Source organism: Electrophorus electricus, chromosome 26 (genome assembly GCF_013358815.1).
Source record: "Electrophorus electricus isolate fEleEle1 chromosome 26, fEleEle1.pri, whole genome shotgun sequence".
NCBI lineage: Eukaryota > Metazoa > Chordata > Actinopteri > Gymnotiformes > Gymnotidae > Electrophorus > Electrophorus electricus.
In genome coordinates, this window is record NC_049560.1 from 7,184,877 (window position 1) to 7,203,598 (window position 18,722).

General features: G+C 38.2%; 1 protein-coding gene across 1 annotated transcript; it reads left to right on the plus strand.

Annotated features, from left to right (window-relative positions):
• The first annotated feature begins 522 nt into the window (after window positions 1–522).
• Window positions 523–18,239, plus strand: npepps (aminopeptidase puromycin sensitive). The gene is made up of 23 exons (XM_035523264.1): window positions 523–858; window positions 4,215–4,299; window positions 4,571–4,648; window positions 4,892–5,013; window positions 5,443–5,550; window positions 6,132–6,332; window positions 6,607–6,703; window positions 6,814–6,847; window positions 7,052–7,166; window positions 8,374–8,538; window positions 8,775–8,879; window positions 9,155–9,215; window positions 9,991–10,100; window positions 10,645–10,708; window positions 11,870–12,009; window positions 12,159–12,293; window positions 12,827–13,046; window positions 13,288–13,430; window positions 13,638–13,694; window positions 14,049–14,156; window positions 14,752–14,907; window positions 16,315–16,362; window positions 16,667–18,239. Exons 1-23 carry the CDS (start codon window positions 586–588, stop codon window positions 16,811–16,813), a joined length of 2,772 nt encoding a protein of 923 aa, XP_035379157.1. The 5' UTR covers window positions 523–585; the 3' UTR covers window positions 16,814–18,239.
• Window positions 18,240–18,722: the final 483 nt, after the last annotated feature.

Genomic DNA, 18,722 nt, shown 5'->3' on the forward strand with positions numbered 1-18,722 from the left:
ATAGCGATAACATGGTCATAACATAGTAATAACATGGCAATAACATAGTAGCATTGTAATAGCATAACCATATGGTAAAATCCCATGAAACACAGTAAAACCATCGTAACCACCTGGCAACACCATAGTAACGACGTTGTAATAGCATAGGAACATGGCAATAACATAGTAATAACATGGTAACAACATGGTAATAGCACAATAATTAAAGAATTATTTGAACCTGAACCATTGTCTCAATCCAAAACTTCTTATAGCAATAATTGTCCTAATTGTGTTATGTGTAAATGTAGTGAATACCTCTACCCTCACAATAGCATATAATTGAAATATTACATGGTCTCGGTTTCATGTTTTGCAGCATATATATCTTATTTTTAATTATTTGTATATACAATGTTTGCTTTAAATTGAAATTATGCAAAATTTACATCTACAATAAACTTCCAGTTCTAGCATTTACGTCATATTATGGGGGCCCTTTACGCGATGACGTAACTTTAACGTGAGAGCGCACGTCCAGCTATTTCGGTCGATTTGAAGTGAGAGGGGAGGACGGGAGTTAGCAACATATCTCACGATTTTATGTTGCGGTTTCTGAGCCGTCAAGGGTCTCTGTCCGTCGTTCGACAAGTCATACCCAGAAAAACGATTTCCTTGCATTTAAGAGTAAATACACTAATAATTAGATATCGAACGTTCTCTGCTACTGCTAACAGTCCACATTTAGTCACCATGCCCGAGAGGAGGCCCTTCGTACGGTTGCCCACTGACGTCTACCCTGTGAACTACGGGTTGTGTTTGAAGCCCGACCTAATCGACTTCACCTTTGAGGGCAAATTGGAAGCAGCGGTGGAGGTAATCGGTTTATAACGAATTTTTTAACGTAATGCATTTTACAATGGAGCTGTTAATACAAGTCGGTAAACGATGTGGTAGTCATTTAATAACTACTCTTGCTGCTAAGCTACTTAGCTGCACGCTCGCTATGTTGAGTCTTAGCTATGCTACTTGCTAACTACTAACCAGTTTGCTTGAAGCCTTCAGTAGAAACGAACGGGAGCTACAGACTGATGGCTAACGATACCTAGCTAGCAAGTATGTTGTGACCCAGCAGGTTAGCTGGAGATTGTTAGACAGTGTAGGTGGCCAGGTCAACACGTCATCTCCCATTCCAGCATAATGATGAGTGTGTTTGAGCCCTCCTGTAACGTTACAGTGAGGACATTTCAGCATTAAGGTTTATTGGAAGCTCTCTGGTTAGGCGATCCAGCCGACTAGACTTTTCTTGCACACTAGTTATACAATTCTAATGGGAAAACGGTGCTTGAACATTGTCAAAAGGTTATTCGTGTGGCATGTTTTTTAAATACTGAGTCACACCTACTTAGCTGGTAGTTAGCCTTAGTTTAATGTTACATATCTGAAAGAATAAAACAGCCTCACGTATAAGCAGCGAAAGCAGGCTTAAACGGGTAGTTGCATACTTCACTCGTTTCACTTTGACACGTGCATTTCGAATAAGGAGGTAGAGCAAGCATCGGGAACTTGTATTTTCGCTTATAGTGTGAGATGATTTGCTGGAGTCTGATTAGCTGGTTTTAGGTGATATGTAAATTTGAGGTTTTTTAAGTCAAATATAAGTCAAAATCAAGCGGTAGGATTAAATAAATGTTTTGTTGGCTTTTGACAAATATGTGCAGCAACTAATTGATTCATTTGTTGGAATTTGATTCTGGTTATTTTTAAGACACGAACCAGTACACAGACCAGTGGTTACCAAAACAAACTGTTAAGAGAAAATACTAATATGCTGATGACACTTTAGTAATCTTTTATTACATCTTATTTCCACATTCACCGCACATGCAGCCTTGTGCTTTCTCTCTCTAACTGCCTGTTACAGAGTTCTATGAATATTTATTTTTGCAAAACATTGTGTAGCCTAAATATTTTAAAAGGCAACTACAATGACCTGTTAAGTCACTTTCTCCTCACCCTAATGTAACCCTATAGTACAGTTCCCCCTGCTATTTAATTCAGTGGCCTCTGTGCCATGTCTTACTTGAGCATGAGGTTAACAACATCCCCCATAATGCCACAGACATTATCATTACACTCAGTCAAAAATGGGTTATATTTAGAAAACATGGAAACTAAATGTGCCTGGGTATCACATGTCTCATTGCCTCTGTGTGCTAAAGCTTCATGTCATCTGAGTTCTCTGTGGTTTTCATGCTTTAAACCCATAACAGTGCATTTCCTTCTATCCTGTTTATCTTTGTCTTAGTTTGGATGTGATAAATCACCACTTGAGGATGAGACTGGGGGTATTTGTAAAATTATCCATATCCAGATTAAGTATGCAGCATCTGATTTACCAAGAATAATAGTGGGATTTGTGGCTTGGTTGGTTAACTCGCACTAAACAGTATTATGATTGTGGCTCAGTATTTTTCAGTTCCATAGGCCACAGCAGCTTCCACTGGTGACCTTTTCCTGTTTCTTAACCGATCAAATTCAAGAGAAAATGTCAGATGACTATTGCTTAAAGTATAAGCACCAGCTAAAAGAGTCACTTATAACATTTAAGTTTATGGTGTTTTAAGCAGTATAAGCACTGCTAGCAAAGGTATTCTGGAAATACTTAAAATGTGATTGAATACAATGTCCTACACTTTATCACTGATTATCTTTATGGAATCTCAAGCATGCTTACAAATGTAAAAGCTACAAAACCTGCTAAAAACGCTGATTTGTCTCTTTAATCCACCCACTAAAAATAAACAGGAACTTGTGCTATGTACATGATACTTATATAACATATTTCCATAACATTAACACCCGTTGACAGTAAATCAAAACTCGCTAGCCAGCTATCTTATGTTATCCCTGTCTGTCATTGACATGAAGAATCGCAATGTCATAGGCTATATTCTGTTGCATGTCGGCTTTGCTGTGAACTTTTAAAACAATAAAACTTAATTATTAGGGGTGTAACTGCCCATATTTTCGGGTTCAGCTCTTTGCAGAACCTATTTAGGTTTCTATGTATTTAAAAGTATTCAACACATTTAATTATAGACTACACAGACTGGCTTGGTGCAAAATACAAATTATACTTCAAAAGACTGAACAGTAGCAAAGTGTTTGTGTCCAAAAAACAAACCAAAAAAAAGATCTTATGAAATTGGTCTGCCTAATAAAAAACCTTAAGAACATATTAGGGACCCTTGGAAGAGACTAAAGGTAGTATCAAAGACACTTTTTAAATTTTATTACTTTAAGAATACATTGTTTTAAATAACTTTTGAAACAACATCTTTATCAGTTATGTATAAGGGGAAATATTCTACATTCCTTAGCTTTTATTTTTAAGTATTAACAGTGTTTTTCTGGTTTTCTTGAATAAATAGCAGTATATGTTGGAACAAATCATGGAGAGTCATGTCATCTTGCCACATCAAATTTAATTTTCTTTTTAACCTCTTTGCAAGTCCTGTTTGTAAAACATACTAAATAAAATAAATAGCTTTGATTTTCATCTTTCCTGCAGTTTGGTGTAGCCCATCTGCAAAGAATTATGTGAGCTAATAAATGTCTGATTATTCAGATGAAATCGATTATTGTATTATTTTTCTCTGAGATGACACATTTGAAAAATACATAGTAGTGTGGTTTCAGGCAATGAGGGACCCGGTAGGTCATTTTTATGCCACCCCAGAGTAAGACTACAGGTAGCAGAGTGAGTGCACTCAGATTAGTCCCATCTGAAACATAAATGTGCAGAGCTGAATCCAGAGCTAGCTTGGCTAATAGTTTTTTGCCTCTCTGGTGTCGATCAAGCCAAGTGGATATATTTGCTTTAGTGGGTCTGGAAAGTAAACAAGGCAAGATATCATTAGTGTGGAAATTGTCTGTGGAGCTCGACCTTTGTTGGATAGATCTTTAATTTTTCAAAAGATGGTTTGTGTTGCATCTGTCTGGTGTATGCAAGCAGACTTGAGCAGAAGTAAACACTATTCCATGGTATATTTTGGCAAAATGAATAATTGTCATTCACTTTTGGCTATCAGATATGGTTACTGCTAGTTAAACACAAACAGAAATGATTGAGGGAAATATGTTTTCAATGACTGTAGACCTGCATCATTATTTCCAAAAATGTTTTATGGCACAGAGACAACAGTTCTTTGTTTTGTTTTTGTTTACAGGTTACACAAGGGACAAACCAGATTGTGATGAACTGCGCTGATATAGACATTATCACTGCGTCTTTTGCACCAGATGGGGGGGAAGGTGAGCATGCAGTCAAAATGTCTGTGCCTGACCTTGCATGTGCTTCATGTATTCTGTATGTACATATAATAAAGCTCAGTTTGGATTTGGGGCTTTTAGTTTTATTGCATTCTGTCTGGGCATCATTTAGAAGGTATAGCACTTGGAGTGATTTTAACCTCCTATCTTGTGATTGTTTTCTGTGGATCAGATTTTGAATAACATGATATATTTGTATGGTCTTGTCCACTGATATTTCTTTTATACTATCTGGGGTTTTTGCTTGTCTTAGAAATTAATGCTACAGGATTCAACTATCAGAACGAGGATGAGAAGGTCACTTTGTCATTCCCCAGTGCTCTTCAGAAAGGTAAACATCACAGCAACGCCCGCAGTCTCTGTGGCAGATGCTTATCTGTGCCATATACTGAGTTACTATGGTAATTCTTTTAATAAGGTTAAAGATTAATCAACTCCCTGTCAAAGCATGAATTATTTCATCTTTCATCTCCCTAATAATCTGTTTTATCTGACTGTTTGTTCATATAGTGTGATTCTGCCACAAATATATTTTGAGCTTCTCCAACATGCCTGTTTTCTGCCTAATCTTTAGGGTCAGGTACATTGAAGATTGACTTTGTTGGAGAGTTGAATGACAAAATGAAAGGGTTCTACAGAAGCAAATATGCAACTCCTTCAGGAGAAATCCGCCATGCTGCTGTCACACAGTTTGAGGTAGATCCCTCACAGAGCTGTTATCTTTATACTCTTTATTTAGTCCTTGTGGGGGGGGGTTTCTAGGTTTGTTACGTTTTTTTGTTTTTTTTTTAACTAACTTGCCATTTTCTTTTTCCTTTTCATTTCCTCATTTCATCCAAACCTCAGCTAGAAGTTTTCAACTGAACCCTTAAATTAGTAATGTGAATATTGTTGTAATATCCCTCTGAGGGATTAATGAATAGCTAGCTTGCCATTGAACCGTCAGGAAGAATAGTTGTAGGTTCAGAAGTTGAGAAATGAGAGATGTAGAAGAAAACCTCTGCTTTTATTCACCATTCAAAACCATGTGTGTGTGCATGTTTTTTGTTGCAAGTCTATACTGAGCTTTTGTTGTGGTAGCATAACTAAACCTCTGTGACCTTTGCTCTCTTGTTCTGCCCTTAGGCCACAGACGCTCGTCGTGCTTTCCCATGCTGGGATGAGCCAGCTATCAAAGCCACCTTTGACATCACGCTCATTATCCCCAAGGACCGGGTAGCCTTGTCAAATATGGTATGTGTCTGCCCCTCTAGAAACAATGGATCCCAGACAGAAAGGTTCACACTGTTCAGTGAGGCCTATGTGTTTCCTAGCATGTAGGCAAGCGAGTGAGCACGCTTGTGTTGTGTTGCGCAACCTTAGCTGAATGGCATTGTACTTCCTCCAGGAAATGCAGGTCATTCTGTAATGCTCTGTATACCTTTTAATGCTCTCTCCAAGTGTTAAAGAAGTATATTGGTTGTTTAACGTAAAGATTGTTTATATATATAATGCAAAGCTTGTATGTTGAATGTATAGACCTTATTTTCATATTTTATGTCATGTGTTTAAAATCAGTAGTATTTAATGCAGTTGATTAAGTCTGGCAGTGTAATGTTGGTGCAGCTTTAGTTTTACTATTGATTAACATAGCATTCCAGTTACAGTGGTTAATAGACATGATATGAGGAGAAGTTAGGAACCTTTTGTTCATAAATGTCCTCTAATGAATTAAGCAGGTTAAGAACTTACATACACGACATAGAAATGGCGACAGGGAACTCTTCCTTCAGCTCTATTTTCTGCTTAGCTTTATGGCACTTTTTTCCATACAGAATGTCATCGATCGAAAGCCATATCCAGAAGATGACAGTCTCGTGGAGGTGAAGTTTGCCACCACACCCATCATGTCCACATATCTGGTAGCATTTGTCATCGGTGAGTACGATTTCGTGGAGAGCCAGTCGTCTGATGGTGTGACGGTCCGCGTGTATACACCGTTGGGGAAAGCAGAACAAGGGAAGTTTGCACTGGAGGTGAGGAATCTTTTCCATCTTTTTTCTGTCCTGGTGTGCTAAAGAATTGCATTTCATTTCAATCGACTATAAGACAGTAAAAAAATTTGCCATCTGACATAATGCACACAGACCTCCCATTGAGCGCAGTTAGAATTTAGACCAAAATTAACACAACCAATTCTTAGCCATTATAGCTACCTCTCTAGTAACGTCATGGTCAGACTAGCAACCTGCACTGTCATGACAAATTGGCATGAAATCTTGTTTTTCTTTTCTTTCTTTCTTTTTTTAGGTGGCTACAAAGACATTACCGTTCTACAAAGACTATTTCAATGTTCCTTATCCATTGCCTAAAATTGATCTCATAGCTATTGCTGATTTTGCTGCTGGTATGAATTTTTTCATTCCTATAATAAATTCCTGTAATAAGTTTGGATAAATTTCTGATTTCGCAATGAAGTCTGTGATTATGCAGTGTAACATTTCCCTTTGTATTTAGGTGCCATGGAAAATTGGGGCCTTGTTACTTACAGGTACAGTGGGGTGGGGGTTTTTTTGGGGGGGGGTGTCTTTTTATGTTAAAAAAATTCATTCTGAATTCCTATTCAAACATATTTGAATTCCTCTTTTTGCCTTCTTATTTTAAGTCATTTTTAAATGCATTTTACAGAAGCAAACCTTAGTGTATGTGCTGACCTGTTCATTTTCTTTTGATGCAACTGTGATGTTTGTTTTAGGGAGACTGCTTTGCTGATCGACCCAAGGAACTCGTGTGCATCCTCGCGCCAGTGGGTGGCCCTCGTGGTGGGCCATGAACTTGCTCACCAGTGGTTTGGGAATTTGGTTACTATGGTGAGTAGTGTGTGGATTTTTCCAAGTCTACTTTACTGACTATCAGTGACTATGCTTATGTTTGGTATAATTACATAAGTACAAATTAAGTATTAGTGCTACTAATAGTATTTGTGTCTGTCTGTATGCATGTCTGTCAGTGGCTTGCAGAACATACAAAGGATACTCCTATTCCCCCCCAATTTTGTTAATGCCACATAGTTAGCATGTATGTTCGAGCTCATCATTTCTGTTTTTTTGTAGCGTAATTTTCTGTGTAATGCAGTGCAAAAAGTACAACCTTCAAGTATGATCACTCATTTTGTATGCATACAGTATGCCAGGGCCAAAACATTTAGATAAACACCAACCTCACCAGTCCATTTGGCCCATTTGAAGATAAAGTCCATCCTACACTCCTTGGACAGAAAATTATGCTGCAGGCTTGGCTGTTTGCCAGGGGTTTGGCTTGTAGAAAACACGTACATAACTTTTTCCTTTCTGACAAAGATTTATAGGTGGAGTTGGCCCACCTCTCTGAATTATTGTGTTTCTCATTGAATGGTATCTTTTGATGAAGGCTTTTCAGTTGGGCAATTCAATTATGCTACAATATCTCTCATTTGCAGTTAAAATCCAAAGTTGACTAACTAAACTACCATGTGCATAGAAAGTGACGTGTTGTGTAGGTTTTTTGTTTGTTTGTTTTGTTTAAAAAAAAATCAAATAACGAATATGCATAGCCCCTTCAGAATACCGAGAAGGGGTTAGACAGGTATGGGCCAGCCTCCTTAGTGAAAATTAGAAATCCAATTAGTCAGATTTTCCTGTGATTTTGCTAATAGACCTACATTACTGAACCTTTCAGATTTCGTTTGTTTGTTGTTGTTGTTGTTGTTTTTTTCCCTCCATACACATTTTTGTTACCCCCTTCTCTGAAGGGTTATAAAGGCCTGACTGCGCACCACTGATATATGTATTGTCTTTTTTAATATATTAAGTTACTACAAGTTAGGTTTTATGCTAAATTTTTGTTTTCTTCACTATAATTGCCCTGTTCAGACTATGTACTTGCTTATTTGCATTAGATTGTAGAATAATGTCTCCTCCATATCGTGTGTGTGTGTGTGTGTGTGTGTGTGTGTGTGTGTGTGTGTGTGTGTGTGTGTGTGTGTGTGTGTGTGTGTGTGTGTGTGTGTGTGTGTATATAAATTGTTTTGGGTTACAGGAATGGTGGACCCATTTGTGGCTTAATGAGGGCTTTGCATCATGGATAGAGTACCTCTGCGTGGATCACTGTTTCCCTGAGTATGACATCTGGACACAATTTGTGTCGGCTGACTACACCAGGGCTCTCGATCTGGATGCTCTTGATAACAGTCACCCCATTGAGGTGTGTGAGAATTCACCCATAATACCTTACAACCTTAACCTCCCATTTCTGAGTCTGAAATGCCCAGTTATTCGCATATTCCAAAGGTTCTTCTGTCTGTAGTAGGGCATATAAAATATGTATATAAAGCTGCATGGCTTTGAAGTTTACATCTGTCTACATGAGTGTGTTAGTGTGTTTGCCTTCTAGCCCAAAATTTAGCCATATGAAATGAGGTTGTGTGTCTTAACTGGTAGGTTAACGTAGGACATCCTTCGGAAGTGGATGAAATCTTTGATGCCATATCATACAGCAAAGGCGCTTCTGTTATACGTATGCTACACAATTACATAGGAGATGAGGTAAGCCTGGGCACGAGAGTCCTACACACCCATCACAAGCACAGGAACCTTTCTATCTTAACACTGATCCCTACAGTCTATATTCTCAAGATGGAGGAATAGCATGCTACCTGACCCATTTATTCAGGGTTATCACTTACTATTGAAATGTAATCGCTTTAGATCTGCAATCTGTAAAATGATTTTTGCTGCATCAAAGTTCACACTTCCTGTGAACTAATGTTCATTTGATGATGACATTGGATACAAATAACTTTTTTTCCCTGTGCTTTTAGGATTTTAGGAAGGGAATGAACACATACCTTTTAAAGTTTCAACACAAAAACGCATCCACAGGTAAAAGATGTATTGTTTATTGGATGTGTGCTAAGTGGAAAAGAGAAGGGGTCTCTGATTCACAGTGCATGTTAGTGGTCAGCTCACATGGTCAGCACAGGTGACTAATATTTATTATAAGAGCACACACTTTTTTCACAAAAATTTTTTTCCACACAAACAAATATGTCAAGATTGTTATAATAGTTACCTCTTTAGCCTGGACTTGGCTTTGTACTGAGAGTGGTTGCTCAGTGGTTAAGGTACTTAACTAATAATCAGAAGGTTGTCAGTTCATTCCCCGCAACTACCATGTTGTCACTGTTGGGCCCATGAGCAAGGCCCTTAACCCTCAATTGCTCAAGTTGTGTTCAGTCATAATTGTTAGTCGCTTTGGATAAAAGCGTCAGTTAAATGCTGTAAATGTGTTGTATAAAGAATGTGGAGCTAGATTGCCATGTTTAGAAATATTCATGTCGTTTCTATGCTTGTGTCAAAACAAAGAACTTGAGTATTTGGTATGTAATAAATGTTGGATTGCTCAATCAGCACAGGGGTGTGCAAGCCAGAGTAGGGGTTCGAGCAAGTCTACAATCCAGCTTACTGTATTGTGTGGAAGAGCTACAGGGCTGGTGTTTAATTAGGTTCATATTTGTAGTAGAGACGGTCATAAATCCAGTCTTTCTCTCCCTGCCCTCTGACTCTCAATTTTGCCTTTCTTCCTCCTGTTTATTTGACTTACGTGTTCCTTATCTATGCAATTCTGATTCTCTCTTTCTCTCCTTGTCTTTTTCAGAGGACTTGTGGGACTGTCTGGAACAGGCTAGTGGGAAACCCATTGCTGCAGTGATGAGCTCTTGGACCAAACAAATGGGCTTCCCTATTATTGTGGTGGACCAGGAGCAGGTGCTGTAATTCTGCCCAAAGCTTCCTGTCTAGCTTTTAAGGACCTAGCTGGCTTTCTGTCTGCTTGAATAGAACCAAATTGTAGACTGACTGGTGGGCTACAAGGGCAGGATAAGCAACCTCAGTAAAGAGATTTGGCAAAGTGCCATAAGCCTACTGATAACTTGGACGCTTACACACAATTACTCCTACGTTTTAGTGTGATGTAGTAGGCCTGGTGAGTGTGTGAACTTGCAATGGCTTATAGAAGGATATGGCATCCATATACTGCTCTGTCAAAAACCAAATATAAATTCTTTAAATGGTTGTGTGTGTTTCTGGTCAATGGATTTACAAAAATCTGCTTTTTGATTAACAGAGTAGTTATGAGAAATTAGATTTATGAAACACAACTTTTTTAGCATGAATAAAATGGCTTAATAAATGGAATTCATTAATGAGTAATATTAAATTACTGATTCTACTGCCGAAATGTTTAAAAACTCATTGGTGGCATTCTGGTCTCTTATTGAATGTATACCAGTAATATATTTATTTGTTTTAGCAAGGTGATGACCGGGCATTGAAGATCTCGCAGAAGAAGTTCTGTGCTAGTGGACCCCACAGTGGTAAGATGTACAAATCAAATCAAAAGTTAAATTCATATTATCAGAACCCAGTAAAGTTTTGAGTCCATTGGCTTTTGATTCTCCTGATGCTTCATAGTAGTCTCAACATTTGTGTTTACAGTGTAGTGCAGCATTTTGCTTTAGTGGACTTTGAAATAAACATTTTTTTTTGCTTTATTCAAATGTTAAAATAACTTTCAACTGAAAGGTAGTCTTAAGTGTCTGTTGTGAATTGTCACTATTTGAGCAGCACAGGAATGACACTGTTGTCTATAAGCCTAAGGCATTTTTTGGAGCATTGATTTGAAAATGAGCAAATGCTGCACAACTGTTATTGAGAAACCCGCATTCATTATCATTATACAGCACACTTTAGTATAAACAGATTCAAGCCATGTTTATATTAGAGGCTTTTTGCTGAATTCTAATGTTTTTTTCCTTAGAACTGATCTTTTTGCCTTGGCTTTTCACATTCTTAATTTTAAATGGCATATGTCTCATCACTGTGAATGCAGTTCCGCCATATGTCGTCACATGTGGGGGGTGGGGAATTGGAATTTGTGCCATGAATTTGCATAGAATGTTCTGTGCATGCACCCTTCAGAAAGGTGTCTGTGTGTGTGTGTGTGTGTGTGTGTGTGTGTGTGTGTGTGTTTTTTTTTTTGGGTTTTTTTTCCTTCTCTTGTCAAAGTATGTTTGCCTTAAGCTACTTTCTAGAGTTGTCATGAACACTTGCATTCATGTAGCAGTTTTTGTGGCTGAAAAATAGGTTTTATATCATTCTTAGATGTCTTTCTTTTAAAGCTGGCAGGATCTTGTAGTTCTTTCTGCTTAGGTCTGTCTTGCATTTATCAAGATACTTTGACTTGGGTACTGTAGTTTGATTCAGATTTGTGCTTTTGTCTCCTTGACATGAGTTTGTTGACAATGGTACAGTGACACCTATACCAACACTTAATACACTAATGCATTATTCAAAGCTGAGGTTTAAGATCTGGATCCTGTTTATAGCAGGATTTATGTTGTTGCTGTCATTTTGTCACTGTTGGCATTGTCATGCTTCACAAAAACTAAATGAGGTCTGTGATGAATGAAGCGAAAAGCAATGAAAAGCAGTCTCCCATAGCTGAGTGTGTATCTGTGTGTTGGGGGGTATGTTAGGTGAAGAATGCCCCACCTGGATGGTCCCTATCAGCATCTGCACCAGTGAAGACCCCAGCTGCTCTAAGATGAATGTGCTGATGGAACACCCTGAGATTAACATCACGATCCCCAGCTTATCCCCAAATAAATGGGTCAAAGTCAGTACTTTTTGTCTTTCTCTCCATACATGTAACACTAAGACACTTATATCAATATGAACACATGTTTAACCAAATTCATGTTTGAAACAGAAATTTTTATTGCAAAACTAGTGTGTGCCTTATTGTGTTTTTGTTGTTCTCTACAGCTAAATCCAGGCACAGTGGGGTTCTACAGAATCCAATACAGCTCAGCCATGCTGGACAGCTTCCTGCCTGGCATCCGAGACCTCACCTTGCTTCCTGTGGACCGCCTGGGCCTGCAGAATGATCTCTTTTCTCTAGTGAGACATGTGATGCATTATAGATTAACCTATCTATAAGAGCTTCTTTATCTCTTACACAACCTCTGACACATGCTGACACACCGCTGCAAGCCACACGTGCTGATACGCAGGCTGTTTGGTTCTGTAGCTTTATTGCTGTGACTCATGATTGTAACAAGTGGACAAAGTAAAGATAAGCACAGTTGTAAGAATTCCATTTGTATCCCTTGTTACTACTTTTCTGAGTCATTTATGACTAGAAGAATATGGGCTCGTGTTGCATTCTAGCTCACCTACCTGCGCCCCATGAATGCCAAAACGGACCAAATAGTCTTGGTCAAATCTTCTCATTGCCTTAAGTTTTCTCACCAGTTAACTATATGCCTATTGTCTCTTATCCATGTCCTGCGTTTAAAGTGTTGCACTGTTTGCACTTTTCTATGTCAACTTCGGGAGCTAGCTGAACTCCCGTGTTATACTCTCTACGTTTGTGTGTATGTATGATGTTGAAATGAATAGTCTGTTTCTTTTGCTCCCTCTCTGTGTCTCAGTCTCGTGCTGGGATGATCAGCACGATTGAGGTGCTGAAGGTGATGGAGGCATTTGTGAATGAGCCAAACTACACAGTGTGGAGTGACCTGAGCTGTAACCTGGGAGTTCTGTCCTCATTACTGTCTCACACCGATTTTCACGATGACATCCAGGAGTTCATCATAGACCTCTTTACCCCCATTGGCCTCAAGCTGGGCTGGGACAGCAAGCCCGGGGAAGGTGCGTGTCACTAATGCACTTCAGTAGCAGTGTGATGTTTATCTTGGCCTCACTTTGGCTCCTGGATAAAGGGAAGATGGAAAATGTGTAGTATCTGCACCTTCAGCGCTGTGATTTGAACCTAACTGAACTACCAGTGACTTCAAAAGGATTGGATTTTAATTTCAAGGTCCAGAGGTTAGACACTCACTTCCCATTGTCTGCGTGTGCGCACATGTCCTTTGGAACCGTGTCTTGCCAGGTCACTTGGATGCTCTCCTGCGGGGTTTAGTTCTGGGGAAGCTGGGCAAAGCAGGACACAAAGCCACGCTGGAGGAGGCACGCAGGAGATTTAAGGAGCATGTGGAAGGCAAGCAGATCCTCTCTGCAGACCTCAGGAGTCCAGTAAGACCTGCCCAGCCAAACACGTTCAGATCCTTTTTTTGGTTCGCCTGCAGCTGCTTCTTATGCCATCCTTTAGGGACATATCAGATACCTTTTCTTTATTCGTGACCTCCCTCTTCAGATTTTTTTGAGAACATGGATTGCAAATCATGCATGTTGCATGAAAAGAAGAGAAGCTTTGTACAGGTGTGTTTTGTGTTATTCCAGGTTTACTTAACAGTTCTAAAGCATGGGGACAGCTCAGTGTTGGACACAATGCTCAAGGTAACTCATCTTGTGCCCAGTTTCCCAAACCTATATTAAGTCTAAGCCTAGACTAGACCATAAGGCCATAGGATTTTGCCAGAAATATATTTAGTGTTGAACGAAATTAAATTGCAGTTACTTATCGCCATTGGGAATTTATTTTGTCTAGGTTAAGGGTTAATCTGGCTGTGGGAAATGGGGTCATAATGTCGGCACATATTTTTGAACCTGGCACCACAATATAGAGATAAATAGGTTGGCCACAATATATAGTTAAAACAAATACAACCAAATGCAAAATGTAATGGTTTCTTTAGCTTGACTTGCAGACTGAGTATTAAGTTTGAGCTCTGCTCCTGTCCCTCCCTCTAGCTGCATAAGCAAGCAGACATGCAGGAGGAAAAGAATCGCATAGAGAGAGTTCTGGGAGCTATCTCAGCTCCTGAGCTCATCCAGAGGGTGCTGAACTTTGCCCTTTCGGTATGTATGTGCATTACATGTTAACTGTTATATATCCTGTTACATGTTAACTCAGTCATAATTGTAAGTCGCTTTGGAAAAAAGCGTCAGATAAATGCCATAAATGTAAACGGTGAGAGAAAAACATTCATAATTACCACACGAAAGCAGACTGGTTTGGATGTGTTTTATCATAGTAAAGTGAAAAATCATTGTCCACAAATTTCTGGGGCAAAAACAAGGTTGCATTTTATTTTGAAAACCTTTTTAAAAATGCATTGCTTATGTTAGGGGTGAAAGCTTTAGGATCTTTTGTCTGGACACCTGCCCTGTTAAATATATGTAACCTCCTGAATATATTTTGTTCCTTTTTGTTCAGTGTAGACTCCTCAGTGTAGAGTCTAGACACACTCAAAAGAATGTCTGGGACAAACACCACCGTAAATGTAAATAAATTTAAAAAAAGCAACTCTGTTCAAAATTCTAAGCATATTGCTTTGAAAAAATTGCTGAGGCCCACACTACCTTGAAGTGTGGGAGAGTGTGTTTGCTTGTTTTTTTAATCTCCCTCTGTCTCTTTCATTGAATGACACTGTCCTTGTCTATGTCGTTGCAGGATGAGGTTCGTCCACAGGACACGGTGTCTGTAATTGGGGGTGTGGCTGGTAGCAGCAAGCAGGGCCGCAAAGCAGCTTGGAAATTTGTGAAAGACAATTGGGAGGAGCTTCATAACCGTTACCAGGGTGGATTCCTCATATCACGACTGATCAAGGTGAGATTGACTTGCCATGGCATTTAAGTAGTCTGTCAGGACATGCCGCCTCGTCACATATCAGATTGGGTTAGATTGACCAGGGATCAACACATTTGTAATTTAAAAATACTATACTGTGAGATCATGCTTGTGCGTTAGCTGTGTCTGCTGAACACAAAGTTAAATGCTTGAATGAACCTGTTCTCCTGTTGAGTGTGGAATTTTCTCTCAGCCCAAGAACACAAATATAACTCCCATTTTTGAGATCTTGTATAGTAACAGATACTCATGCTGCAGTTTCTTTTGATATAGGTGAGTCAGATTGCACAGCTGCCATTTTGCACTGTGTCACATTTAAATAAATATTTACCTCTAACCTTTAAATAAAATTTGGTCATTTCACCACCATAGAGTGCAAACAATATTTATGGAAGTATTTATTTTTTACATTGTTTTTATAAGATGCAGCTCACATGAGGAGAAGAATAATCAGTTGTTTATTAAACTGGTTCTTTCAGGGACTATGTTCCACAGAGTGGGTTTCCCCACATGGAGTCAGACATGTTTAAAATATGTTAAATACAGAATCAGATGCATTGTGGCCACTAGGTGTCACACTAATCGCTGTTTCATAATTTGGAGAAGGATCACTTGGAAACTTGAAAAAATATGCTCTTGTTTTTCACACTAACAGTTTATGTAAGTACTAATCAATTTCCTTTAGCTTCCATTAGGAATCGGTGCATTTGGCATATTTTTGTACTGTTTGGACAGTTGTACCTCCAGTTATTTGTTAAACACATTATGTGGAGTTTCTATGATTGTGTGTACAAAAAACTGTGTGTGTGTGTGTACAATAAAATACATACATACACACACACACACACACACACACACGTGTTTATTGTATACACACACTTATATACGTGTATACAATAAACATGTGTACGTACAATAAACACTGTGTGTGTGTGTACAATAAATATATATGTATAGACACCTTCCTTGCGCGCACACACATACATACATACATACATACATACATATATAAATGTGTGTGTATATTTTGTGTATGTATATGTATGTATGTATGTATGTGTGTGTGTGTGTATGTATATATATATATATATATATATATATATATATATATATATATATATATATATATATGTATATATATGTATATATATATATATATATGTATATATATATATATATGTATATATATATGTATGTATATGTATGTATATGTATGTATATGTATGTGTGTATATATATATATGTATATATATATATATATATATATATATATATATATATATATATATATATATATATATATTTTTTTTTTTTATTTTTTTTTGTTTTTTTTTTTTGTTTTTTTTTTGGGGGGGGTGTTTTATGGGTGTATGTTTCTTTCTTCAGCTCACAGTTGATGGGTTTGCAATTGACAAAATGGCCACAGAAGTAAAGGTAAGAATGAGATCATTCATCAGGTTCAGTTTTTCAAGTCATTAGATTGTTCAAGAAAATGTTTATGGTTTCTTTCCTCCTAAAATAAAGGTTGAAAGACAATGGCTTTACTAAAGTTGCATTTATATGACTTTCTATATATGAATAGATGTCAGTTTTATGTGAATTTCTATCATCTCAGTCAGCTTTGAAACATTCTGATTTAGATGGACTTCATAGTTGCTAACTGCTGCTGACATAGTTTGATGTCTTTGCTGCAGCAGATTAGCCTCAGTCCTCTGCACTTGTTTGTCTGTAATCTCAGAGTTTCTTTGAGTCTCACCCCGCGCCGGCAGCAGAGCGCACGGTCCAGCAGTGCTGCGAGAACATTCTCCTGAACGCTGCCTGGCTCAAACGGGATGCTGACGACATCCATCAGTACTTACTGCAGCGCAAAGTGCCCCCAGTCTGACCCCATGAACTCTGACCCCAGCCACTCCTGACCCGCTAACTTAATCAATCGGATCTCCTGGCAAATCATCGCTGGAGCCGCCCTTCGCCAACCAGAGAGTGAGAGCATCCAGAATCCAAACGGGCTACGTTTTTTCCTTTTTCCTACATCCAGGTGACAATGAAAAGATCACAGCAGTCTAGGTCAGTCCTGAGAATTACCCAAGGGAAATTGAAATCGAGATGGAAGAATCAAAACTGTTTAGTTTGTGAGGAGGGATATTGTGTCCTATTCGGACAGCAGGAGATGGTGCAAAGATGTGGACAGAAATAGTCAATGTGTGCAGAATTTTTTTTCTTTTCTCTTTTTAAAAAAAAAAAAAAAAAAAAAAAAAAGTAACGCATGTGTATGCTTATTACAGTTAGCACTCATTCACTACAGTACTCTACCAGAACACACACTTGCATAGATTTACACAGTAGTATAACTGTGAATTGTTTTTGCTCTTCCACCAATCTCTTTAATAAGAGGCATGCTTATAGCATTTGATATCATGGTTTTCAATTAAGATAATTTTAGTATTTTATTTAGGGGTTTTTTTTGGGGGGGGGAGGGAGTTAGTTAATTTGACATGTATATTTTCTGTGCAAACAGTAATCTATTTCCTCTGCTGCATCATCCATGAATGATGGCTGTACCCTGTTTGACTCGGAATCACCTTGAGACGTGAATTAGTAGAGTGGGTCAAATGGTTATGGTGATGTGGTTGTAGAATGGACTATTAATGGCAACGGCACTGATTCCCAACGCTAAAATGGTTTGAACAGACCGAATAGCGTAAGCATGGTACTGTATGTATATTGCAAGCATTCTTGCTGAGACCTTCGAGTAATCTGAACTGCGATTCTATTTTTCCTTCTGTGTGAAAGCATCCTCTCTTCCCCAACACACTCCCAATGGCCTATCCCTCAATCAACTATAGAATGAGTAAATAAACAGCAGAGAACTTGATTTAAGAACCCCCTGGATCCACCATGTAAATAAGTGGTGGAGAGGGGAGCATTTTATAAAGTGTATATTCAGCAATCACTTTAACATTGTGAGAATTACTCCTAAAGGACTATATCAGCTTAAGTCTAGTTTAAGTCAGGGTCCATCTTAAACTTTGAAGTGATGATTTTACTCTATTATTGTGCTCTGAGGCCTTAAATTGGTAAAACTGGGTTGCAGTAATACTCAGTCCAGAGTGCTAATTGTACTTAAACAGGCACATAAATGTCAGTCAGATGTTATGGATACACAAATGCTTGTTGAGCGACTATATCTATTAAGAATATATCTGATGTGGCTCTTTACAGGAGATTGAAGTTCCCTCAGTCATTTGTTGTGCTTTTGTTTAAGGATATAATTGGTGTTCATTAAAGAAGAGAAGAAATGAAAAGAAAAATACTGCTCTAAAGTAGTAATATTGATTGCGTGAGCTGTGAATGCGTTTGCTTAAGGTAACATTTTTTATAATGCAAATATTTCTTAGTAGCTTATTGTTAATTGCTGACAGTAATTTTACAAATGAGTTCTGAACTTAAACATTAATACATAAACAATGTCAACACATCATCTAAATTCAGAAGCAGAATGTTAATAAATTTCAACAGTCTTTATTTTACATGCAAGTACAACTTTTGAGTGTTGAGGGGCCTTTTGATTTTGTATTATCGAAAGTCAGGCCTCAAGGTAACTGGTGACAGAATGCCATGGTTCATGTAGACTTGCTTACTTTACAATAGTGAGGAGTTGGTCTCACATCCACTATTTAAATTATTCATCCAATTAAAAAGAAAAAACATAACAAAGCCCCCTTTTACTTATAGTCGTCGCCAGAGGTTTTGAGACTGACAAATTTTGGTTTTCACAAAGTTTACTGCCATTT